Raw genomic sequence first — 11,760 nt, 5'->3', positions numbered from 1 at the left:
CTGTTATTAGTAATTCAACATTACTGTACGATCATCGACGTCGCAAGATATCGAACTACGACTCTGATTTTTTACAGTATTTTTTTCTTTGTAGAAAGAACACGTGATAAAGAATAGAGAGTTACTGATGATAGACTTCCTTCAAACTTCTTTCCAATGTGTGTTCTCGTTTTTTTTTCTTTCTTGTTTCTTAATATAACTATCATAAATTCGATTGTTAGTATTATTTGTTTCTTTTTAAACGACGCGAGTATACTTTCTTATGATCTCTGTTGTGTATGTTGACTTTGATATTGAGATATATATGTTAATAGTCCACGTCTATAACGATGATGCCGATGATGACGATAACAGTCTGATGGAGAATATTATCTAAAAGATATAGTTGCTTCCCTAAAACGTATGTATGTGTGATTTTTTCTCATAGAGGTCAGTAAAAGGAATTTATCATGCAGATTATGTTAATCACACAGAACTTTTGGGAAAAAAGAAACTTCATCGAGGAAATAAATAAACAACTAAATAAATAAATAAAGAGGCATAGTTATACGGACTATAGCAAAGTGTCTCCATGGCGTTTAGCAGTATGATGAATGTGAGTGAACTAGATATACATACATATATACAATTCTATTTGTTATATTTATTATTCGCCTAGTACGTCAATACGTAAAAAGAACTCTTAACTCACGTCTCATATGTGTGATGGTGACAATAATTTAGATAAAGATAATATTATTGACGTGTAGCGTATGAGTTTTATAGATTGTATTGTCTGTCACCGCGGTTGATCGGCATGGATGATGGAAATAATATAAACGAATTGAAGAGAAGCCTTGAGAACGAGCAAACAAAAGATTTCTACATTTTGTGTAATTACGATTGCGACAATTTGCAATTCTACCATCGAATCAAGAAACAAATGCGACACCCACTTTCTTTCGCTCGCTTACTGCCAACGATCGGGTTATTATTATAATCTCGATTTTACAATTCGTCATTGGCGATGGTAAAAACGATTTATATTATACATACCTATAGTTAACTTCATATACATGCTTTGAGAATTTATTAACGCGGAAGTTGAGTTAGAAGTGTCGCTTATAGAAAATATATGTGTGTGTATATATATGTGTATGTATATATATATATATATATATATATATATATATATATATATATATATATAAACGAAAAGAGAAGATTTAGAAATAAACGCGTTTATTGTTTGCTTTTTCTCAACAAAACGAAGGAGAATTTGGTTTAGAGAAATATTGAGTATTTATCCTTCCGCGAAGTTGGTAAATGCGCGACAAAAAACCAATGAAAGTTAAATTAAAACGTCGTTCGATATAAAATAAGATAATAATATTTATTATTTCATGAAATACAATAATTATACATGCCTTTCCAATGCCGTTTCATAATCCCTCGCTTTGGAGATCCGATATCTTGTATTCCTTCGACACGTTTTGAATTTAATTACAAATGTCGGCAAACAAGCACGAAAAGAGATGTTACGAGTCATATAGAGAGACGATGTCTATCTTTCGTCCTGTTTGTTTATTTTCTTTTTGGTTTTATAGTTACGGTCCATTATTTGGACCACGACTTTACCTGAATTTGAATTTACTATAGTTCTTATAAAAAGACTTTGCTTCGTCATGTTGCGTGAGAGATTACATTGGACACGCGACACATTCGATTTCGTGACTTCGATCTTTTTTAATATTCTTCTAAACATTACGTGCTATACAACATGTATTAAACTTTCTTTTTTCTTAAATCTTTTTATTAATTGTTAAATAATTATAGATTCTTGTTTTAATCTTGTTTGCTAACGAACTATGATCATGGTTACAAGGAATTTACATCGGCTTTTTATGTGTACTTGCGCTTTAGTGCATGATAGGTTGGAATTTTAAAAAGTTTTATCACGATGAGAAATATATTTGGACAAACGTATCGGGGAAAAGTTTATCCGTAAGAACGTATGTATTTATGTACGTATATTGGAATATAATCAGGCACATGGTGCTTTTTATATTTTATTTTTCGCGATTATTATAAGATAATGAATGTCATGTATATTCTTTTTTTCATCTCTTTTCGTCACACATTATTTTGATATTACGATTCTTGTAAACGAAGAATGAAGATTATACGATATACGATGCATAGCGATATATGGTCGTCGTTTGAAAATCAATGGATGGGAGTAAAAAGAGAACAAACTTCAATTTACCAATTTTCGTCGAATTCGACGCGTTTGACAAAATTCCAACGCGTTTTAATAATTTACTTAAGATGATACGAGTTGACATGAGCGTGGTGTACATTGATTCGATTTGAAAATTTAAAAAAATAAGAAATACCGGATTAATTTATATAATACAAGTGACGCGCTATTCAGCCGATTTTTTGACCAGTCCGATTCCAATGGTATAAGTAGATTTTCAATTGACGTCCGTCGCCGCACGCATACCCTTATTAAAATGCTAACGATTTTCATAAAAAATGTGTTACATTATTCGTAACATTAATTATAAACTAACGATATGACACGATACGCGTGCCGAATTTCTTTCTACACAACTTTCACATTTTTTCTGCATTTTACTTTCTGATTTCATCTTAACTTTCCTCGTTCTTTTTCTTTTCTTACACTTTTTCAATTTAGCTTAAAGTTAAAGTGTTGATTCGTAAGAAAGTTTGCGCTGGAAATGTATTGCGGTATAAATTCCGCATATATTTAATTTTTTCTTGATAATCCTTTTTCGCTTCTTTTGATGTTTCATCATAGACGATTGGAACGGTCGATAAAAATGGGAAGGCTCCTATCCTAACGTTTTCTTTTTTTATCATTTACAGTTCGACGAACGCTTTATCGATAATAATTTCTGTTGCTTTTAGAATTAATCGATTTTCAGGGCTAATAGTATCCTTTCAGATGAATTTCTACTATAAATAAAAATTGTGTAACACGTTGAAAGCTATAATTTCGCGCGAGTCACAGTAAAATTTTTATTTCCGTTATGGAAACCTTCCCTCATGAGTTTAACGATATACTCGTTTAACGTATACTCGTTTCTTTAGCTGCGAATGCACGTATTGCACGAACGTGTTTTATTGGATATTTATTCCGAACATTTCTTAAGACATTTTCTTAGTCTTAGATCGTAATCTAGATACGATTCGTAATCTATCTATTTACTTTTTCTTCAATAACTTTTCGGTCCAGCATATATTTATTACCGGCGAAACGTTAGGAAGTACCTACATATACGAAAATCAGACCGGAGCATTTTGCCTAGGTTTTAGCTTTGTCATCGTAACGTAATTGCGAGAACGACTCGTTCAATAGTCGTTTTTGAATAGAAGATGAATTGCGCGGAGACTATCGAATAAGTTATATCTCTTCTTGATATGGTATGATTTTTCTTGAGGCATATCATTCTTCCTAGGAAAAAATGAAAGACGTAAAAATATAAAGCTCGTAATAGCTCGTAATAAATACCATCACATTTTCCGCTTTGTCGTTCTTTTCTATTATCAATGAGAGACCCGTACGAAACTTGCAGATTATACGGAGCCAGTTCGTAGACTCTAGAGGGAACGTTACGATTTTTCCGTTTCTTTTTTACAAGTTGGTTCATCTTGAAAGATATCAAGTACGGATCAACGGTTATACAGGGCGTGCGCCTCGGCATCGTCCATTATGATTCGTGAAAGTTCGCGGACAATTTGTACACACTAGTTACTTATTTTTATCACGGGAAAGATGCGCGGATATAGCTATTTCCTTGATTTTATTCCCCCGCGGTCAATTGCGATCTTACGAATCTTACTTTAATTCGTTAGCTGAAAAATTGAGAAGCACGGAAACTGTTATTCGGCTAGGACTTGAATCCTGATTACGCATTTGTTCCATCCAGCGTATTACCCGACGACGCGCGCTTTTCGTTGCACTCGTAGGTCAACCTTGAGGATTTGAGTGCTCGTTCGTCTCGATGCATCGATATTGAAATTCGTCGCTCTTAGGATCATAAAGGAGGTTATTTCTCTTATCTGTATCATTTTTACTTATTCGTTCGACCGTCAACTGTTCGCAATCCACTTTCGTTCGTATTAGCAAGATATAACAATGGCATTACATTGTTCCGTTATCATTAGACCGCGAAGAACCGCATTCTTCTATGTACTATCTTTTACATTCTTTGTAGATAAGAAGAAAAGAAATGAAGAGTAAAAAGAGAGGAATTCGTCGAATGTGCTATATGTAAGAACGCTAGAGAAAAAAAGGAAAGAGGTAATCGAACGGGGATTCGTTTCCGAAACATTATCTTTTCGAGAAGAGTAAGGACGACGAAATTGGAGGATAACCGAGGAGATCGTGCGAAACCTCTCGATTCCTCACGAGAGCGAGAAAATGGTGCATTTTGGTTCATCGGTCGGAGCTTCGACGTTACTGCTCCTTCGTGCTTGTTCGGTTTGTATTGGAAGGGGAAGCGCATCCTCATTAGTCGTCACTGTAGTCGTTTGACAGGCGAACGCCACACTGTTGGCCCTTCTCCTCGAAGATCTTCTTCCTTTAGTGGTAAAAGTCGCATTCTCGGCCACCGGGCTGCTCCTCCGTCTGCTGCTTCTCCTGGCTGTTCTTAAGCTGGATGGAACGATTCTGCCTCAGTCCGATCTATGTCTTCCTTCGACCTCGATCGTTGATCCTCGGTCGCTCGCAGTCGATTCCACCGGTCACAACGGTGCTAGACTTTTACCCCGCTTCGCCAGTCTAATTTCGAGCCACACATGAGGCACGACCGACAGCAACAACATGGACGCTAATCCAAGAACACGGAATCGTGTGCAAACCAAACCGTGAAGAGCCAACGCTAATGAGAGTCCTAACCATCTCCAAAAGAGCGATGTTGACAACGGACCTTGCCAGGAATTCGGATAGAGACCTAGTACTAAAGCTGAAAATGAAATATTTTGCTCCAGAGGTTTGCTCTTAGATGTTAACGCAAGTGTAAAATATCACGCATCGAATATCAATTTGTTATCGCTGCCTATTTCGATCGATTTCAATCTCACTAAAGAACTCACTGTATATTAAAGTTTCCCAGATGGAGTTGCAAACTCCCCAGGCAGCTGATATGACATGGAAAAGTGCTGGATCGTCGCCAGCCGGTCTCCAGACGACCAAAACGAGCAACAAACAGGCATGGAAAGCGAAACCCACGACTGAAAGGCAAAACCGGTTAAATTGGACGAGGTACGTACATAGTGTTCCAATAAATGTTTATATTACCGTCGAAGCAAGAACCATCGCTTACCTACGACAAAATATCTTTTGATGTGCCTCAATAACATGGAGAGCGTTACGCCGGCAAGACCCTGTAACAAAGCCAAGCTCAGAAAACTGACAGTGACGGTGCCAACTCCGCCAAGGGCGCAAGCCACATATGCCTGTTAATAAAGAAAAGAAGAGTCAATGGAGTCGGTTGAAAGATAGGTCAGGAGAATCTTTTCATTCGAACATTTATGATCTTTTTTATTTCGAATATCGTTTCGAGGCTTACTTCCGTGAAGTCGGCGTAAATGAAGCCTTGCTCGAGGCCGATGAAGAGCGTTAATGGAGCCGCTAATTGCAGCTTCGGATCTTGAAAGGCGCACTTGACGGACTTGAAAATGTTACGCGTGCTAACTCTGTCAGTTATATTCTGCGGTTCCTTCATCCTCGAATCGAGGAAGGCACAGGAAATGCCCATTCCTAGAACGGCAAGGCCAAACCAAATACTGATCAACATCTTCGACGTGTTACCTGATATTGTTGGTAGGTAGAGACTTTCGTTATAGAAATAGGTCTCTTCGGGGCAATACTCTGCACCGCAAACGTCTTCAATCTCACTTTCCATTACATCTGGTGATATCGAGTCCGTAAGTTTTACCAAAATTGCCGCGATCAGGCAACCTAGCAAATTTATTATTAGAAAAGTTAGATGAATGGAATTATAACCGAGTAAAGAGCAGGAGAAGCAATAGAGAAACATAATAAAGCGAAAGGAATAGAGACACGCAAATAATAAAGTATCAGTAAAGAATACGTTTACCTATTGCGAGACCCACGTCTTCGGCCAATTTGACGCCTCTGTTAAGTCTTCTCAAGAGACAATCCCGTCTAGTTTCGTCCGGATCTTCGGGATCGACACAGACCAAAGCTAAACAACTCGCCGAAATGTTGACGTGCGAGGTCCTTGCCAAAAAACTCGGACTGACGCAGGCACCTAAGATGATGTAACTAGGTAAGAGCACATACCACTTTGGATATAAGTGCACACCGACGAAGATTGTCGTGACAAAATGATTGAGGCTTATCACGAGATTCGTGCCAAGTCTTTGAAGGAGAATCGGCGCGAAACAAGCGGTAATCGCAGCGGTGACATAAAGCAAAGCCAGTAATATCGGTCCGATGTGAGGGCTGAACGTCCCGAGACCAGCTTGGAGAGGAATAATCGGCAAGATCGCGGCTGAGGAGGTTGCATGGCCGAGGAGGAGGGCTGCGCAATGCCTTAGAATCGCTTTCTTTGCCGGACGCGGCCCGGACGGAGTTGTTCTTACGGCAGCTATCAATCGACGGACCGATGAAGCTCCCGCCGAGGAATTCATCGAGTCCCGCCGTCTCCAAGACAACGCGGCTGATGTCCTGGCCGAGCGACAAGAGATCGGCGAATACGCTGCCATGTGCTACAAGTTATATTCGCCTTTGATCTTTTACTTTATACTGTATTATCATAAATCATCGCAAAATTGCTAATTCTTCCAATGTTTTACCGACCTCCAACATGGCGTCGTTGTTGTCCCACAAAGTTGTGTTGTGATGATTTCCACTGCTTCTCGCACGACGATGGGTATGTGCCAACGGTGGAGCTTGAGCGGGCAATCTCATCGGACCAAGTCCACCGATTGCCACGGCTCTGTAAACGGGACTTTCGAGTTTCTCCTTCGACAACTCATGTAGATTCGGCAAAGAGCCCATCTTTTTCTTCCCTTCCACCCTTTCTCCCTTTCGCCTTTATTCTTTTCTTAATCCACTTTTTTCGCTCCTGCTCTCTTACGTTGTCATACTCCAGTCATTTTTTCTTTTATTGTTTCTTCAGTGAATTTTCTTAAATGAAAATATTAATAATTACATTGCTCCACCAAAAAAATGAAAAAAGTTCTGATTCGATGCCTAGGAAAATAAACTCATTCTTGGGTATAGATTTTGCACTGATGTCAAAAGTACCATCGGTTTTATCGTATTAGATCTAGTTTTCAAGATAGAACACAATAGTTTTATACGAGATAAGACTGTCGTTAAAAAATTGTTTATTGGCCACGATATAAATTCCAGCAATAGAAATAACGTTTATAATCTAAATAATCAGCCACTGAATTGCAAACTTTACGAGCTGTCGGTTTATAACAATTTGTATCAGTACACGTACTAATGATGCGTGAAATTTTATGTAAAAATCGATCAAACGCAACGCAAACGTACCAGATAATAACGTAGACGTATACAAAATATACATTATCGAAAACACACGTATTTGCATTGAATAAAGTATTTTCGGAAAACTGAGAATGTGTAGGACACGAATCACGTTCTGGAGGATCTTCGATGGCGAAGACGGAGAAAAATGTTCAAAAGGTAAGAACTCTTATACTTTCAGATCGACGTTTAATATTAGGAAAGATCAGTCTTACGGTAAGGAGGTCGCTATACATTGCAGATACGTAGATGTTCATCACGAGAATGTCAGCTATCACTCTACATCGAACATCGAATTTTTGTCTAGAAAAGGCATCCCTTACAGTTCTCCTATTTACTAGATCTGAGTGCTGTAGACTTCTTTCTATTCTCCAAAATGAAATTCTTGAAATTATTATGGCAATGTGAACAACATTCAAAGATTTATGACAGAATAGTTGAGCTTGATAACGCTAAACTACTTCTAACGTTGCTACAAAGAATGGAAGCAGCATCATCGACATTATATACCCTCTGAAGGGATCTACTCTGAAAAAAAATGTGTTTTTATAAATCTCTTTCAAATACAGAATTTTCTAATAACAGTTTCTCTACTTTCTCTCTGTTACATCTCATAGAAATTTATTATGCCGTATTTCGAAAACTATAATCTAATACGATCGATTGGTTTTGAAATCAACGCCGCAAATATGTTCAAGAATAGCTGTAGATCTAACTGTTTAGGCGAGAAGATGTGTATTGGGCAGTGTTCTTTATTATTTAACGGATTATTACTGGGAATTTGTCAATGAAGTCGAAGTTTGGAATGGAACTTGTTTTCCGCAAATAGATGACCTACTAAAAATGTTCGATTTTCGTTGGTCGATCATTGGTTTATTGCTAGATTTGTATTGCCGCATTTGTTCGCTCTGGTTTTCGATAGAACAAAGACTCTTTCTTGGAAGTGATGAAAAAGCAATTGTAAATGGACGGGAGCCTTTTCTGGAATTAATTCCATCGAGTTAGAGAAATATCTGAATGAGATATTGATCGTAGAAACGTTCGCATCATTTTCAACTTCCGATCCAATTAATACCCATTCCGATAAAAATCTGCTACTTGTACGATCTCTGAGAAAACAAGAAAAAAATCGAGAAGTTGATCGATGTACTTACAGGTTTTCCTTTACTCTCAACGGTCTAAGGCAGATAAAGAAGGAAAAGGAGAAGAAAAGAATAATCACAAAAAAGGGTGATAAAAATCGATTGATCTGTCGTAAGGTAACCTTGAACAAGAACTTGCGACGAAAGACCCGTTAGCACAGACGTTATTTATTGACGGCCTTGAAATAGTGTTTGGAGAGGGCCGATTGGTTGATCGTTTTCTCATTGAGCCAATCATTGGCAAAGATCTCATTTCATGCAAATCGTAAAGCAATGAGATCGACAAGAAGTGCGTACACACCTCCACGTCTCGAGTGGTCGAACAAAAAGGAACGTTCGTGACAAGTGGAAAACTTGATCATCTTAGTAGGATTTACATAATTCTTCCTACATTTTTAATTTGTTTTCCGATCGAACACACCCATTTTTATGATTTCGTCACTCTAAAGAATTCCTTTAACGTTCGACTTGATTGTAATCTAATCAGAACTCATATTTTTTTTTGTCGAATATTGCAACGATCATTATACACGAGCACGTTTATATACAGGAAAAAGTAAGAACAGGAATCACAATTCGTAAATGATCGAAGATACATCGAAAGGACTATAGACCTTGTAGAAAATGATCTATGCGCGATGACTACCGATGACATAAGCGCGATTGGTGTGATTGTATCGTAAAAAGCGTATTTCTTTCGAAAAACCAGCTATACAAATTTATTACTTGTTTCTTTTTTTCTTTTTTACGGATATCTCCCATCGTGAATTCGCATTTGAATTAGTTCTCTTTCATTTCTCGTAACTTTGAGGAAATCCTATATGCCATTTTGATTTCAACGATGTGCTATTTCTATCGTGTTCTAATTTTCTCTATTTTCTATAATAATGTTTGAAATAATTCAAAACGGATTTATAGGGCTTTCTAAGAAAGTTACTGAAAATCTTTTTGCCTGAATGCGTTTTAAGTATTATTATAAGAATTGATATTCGTAATGGTGATAATGGTTTTTTTTATCAATAACCGTTAATAATATGCAACACGATTCGTAAAGCGAGAACGTGACCTGACGCATCTATTATTACATGGGCACACGTTTGTCGTAGTCTTAGTAACATACGGTCGATCGACAATTAATCGCGGTAATAGAGCGAGTAATCCGAAACAAAGAATAATTTATGGACGACTGGAGGGAGGGGGAAGAAAAAGAGAGAAAGAAAGAGAAGAAGGCAGATTTTGTCTCATAATATTTTTTCATATTATATCATTATTAAAATCGTCGGAATTGTATTTCTAAACGGACGAAAAATTCAAATATTTCTGTAAGAAGTGAAAATAATAGCATATCGTACTGCTCCTTTATATCTTTTCATCGAAATCAGATCTCATCGGGAGCAGTACGTGTAGCAGAGAGAAACGAAATACGAGGTTGTCAAACTCGTTTCAATTTTCAACATGTCGATGTTCCGATTTAAATTACGATCTATGATAAGTACTACGTACTTTCATTGTAACTCGAATCCGACCTATGCCTTTTGTCTATTCTATTTCTCTTTCTCTCTTTATCTTTTTCCCACTGTACCACTCTTTCTTTCTTCCGTTTTCCTCAAACTTATAGCACTGATCTTTCATCTTCTTTCCGATCGTTAATCAACAGCTTCTCTGGCCACTTCCGAAAGAAAAACTGTTGCGCACACATGCTGCGTAATTCAACATAAGGGAACGTATCCAAAGAAAAAAATGTGTGGGTGTAAGACTCGAAGGTAAGCGAGCAACGTATTGAAAAACGATATTCGGTTGTAACTCTTGTGGCGTTTAAACTTCTTTAAGACTTATTATTTAGTTATTTAACACGAATAAGTGTACTCGGAATGAAATACTTAAAAAAGTAATCATTTCAGACAAAAGTATTAAAAAAAAATTCAATAACGATAGCGACAATCCTAGTGACAAGACTATTAGTGAAGATAAGAGAGAAAGAGAAAGGAACTTACTTGTATTCGTGATAATCTAGCAAGATGAGCCCTTAAGATAACAGGTTCTTCGAAAAAACGGCGAAGAGTGCGATTCTTGATCTCTGAGATTCGTGATCCTTGTCCGACTCCAATCGATCACGATCATGATAGATTCGCGTTAACACAACATCGTGTTTCACAAAAATTTAATTTTTTATCCGCGTATGTTCGAACGAACAAGAAAAGAAACCAAAGAAGGGTCCAACGGCTTTGCTCGTACAATCTTGTTGAATCGTTGAAAAGGAAGTCACAAAATTATACTGGTCATTTTTTCTGCTTCTTAACAATTCATGAAGCTTCCTTCGTTTCGTCGAAAGTTTCTCGTAGCTCGAGGAAAGACCTTTCCTCGTCCTTTTCGTAGCAAACACTGGTCGATCCTGATATTCACCATTATGAAAAACAAGGAAGATTATACTTTCTTATCGCTTATGATATGACGGGTGTACGCACAGACACAGACACATGCACACACATCCACATGAAAATGCGCGCGTGCATATTAGGTATGTACACACACTACTTATACATTTACATATATAAATATATATTTCTCCGTTTCTTTTTTAACGTAGGGCCAGAAGGCAAGAAAGCCAGAAGTCCGATCGATCGTTCTCGTCACAATGTAAACACCTACGTTGAATTATTCACAGCAAAAGGAAGGAAAGGATTAGAAAGATTAGATATCTTTCACTGTAATAAAGTTTAATGAAAAGTTAGAAAATGAAGGTAAAAAAGACAGAGATCCGAATTAGCCGTCGTTGTTGTCGTTTTTGAAGGACTCGAGGACCGGGATCGGTCTCTCCTCTTGGACTCTTGTACTCCTCTCTTCGGCTTTAGCTCAGTTCGGCTCTTCTCGAGTTACCTCGGTTCGACTCGTTCCGATGGTCGATAACGGAGAGAGTGCGTACTGTACGCGCGCTTCTTCGTTTTCGCACGCTTTTCCCAAATTCTGTCTCTCTCTCTTTCTTGGCGAATCTTTCACGTCGCATCTGTTGCGTCGTCACTACCAACTTTTTTCCAAGGGTTTAAAAAGAAGGTCAAATCGGCGAGGAAGAGAAAGAGAAGCGGA

The 11,760-nt window shown here is 37.7% G+C and overlaps 1 protein-coding gene across 1 annotated transcript; it reads right to left on the bottom strand.

Annotated features, from left to right (window-relative positions):
• Window positions 1-1,353: 1,353 nt before the first annotated feature.
• Window positions 1,354-11,536, bottom strand: LOC127061439 (UNC93-like protein). The gene is made up of 8 exons (XM_050988301.1): window positions 11,224-11,536; window positions 10,671-11,068; window positions 6,836-7,165; window positions 6,111-6,744; window positions 5,580-5,971; window positions 5,334-5,466; window positions 5,104-5,241; window positions 1,354-4,973 (listed from the first exon to the last, which is right to left on the bottom strand). Exons 3-8 carry the CDS (start codon window positions 7,034-7,036, stop codon window positions 4,753-4,755), a joined length of 1,719 nt encoding a protein of 572 aa, XP_050844258.1. The 5' UTR covers window positions 7,037-7,165; window positions 10,671-11,068; window positions 11,224-11,536; the 3' UTR covers window positions 1,354-4,752.
• Between the last annotated feature and the right edge of the window lie 224 nt (window positions 11,537-11,760).

The sequence above is a fragment of the Vespula vulgaris genome, chromosome 2 (genome assembly GCF_905475345.1).
Source record: "Vespula vulgaris chromosome 2, iyVesVulg1.1, whole genome shotgun sequence".
Lineage (NCBI taxonomy): Eukaryota > Metazoa > Arthropoda > Insecta > Hymenoptera > Vespidae > Vespula > Vespula vulgaris.
Note: the sequence above shows the minus strand (reverse complement) of the source record. Positions and strands in the feature narration are given on the sequence as shown.

Bases quoted from the DNA above. Each gene is read 5' to 3' on its own strand.
- LOC127061439 (XM_050988301.1), bottom strand. From the start codon at position 7,036: ATGGGCTCTTTGCCGAATCTACATGAGTTGTCGAAGGAGAAACTCGAA. The intron at 6,745-6,835 runs GTCGGTAAAACA...TATAACTTGTAG, and splicing joins ACAACGACGCCATGTTGGAG to CACATGGCAGCGTATTCGCC. The intron at 4,974-5,103 runs GTGAGTTCTTTA...TTTCATTTTCAG, and splicing joins CTGGGAAACTTTAATATACA to CTTTAGTACTAGGTCTCTAT.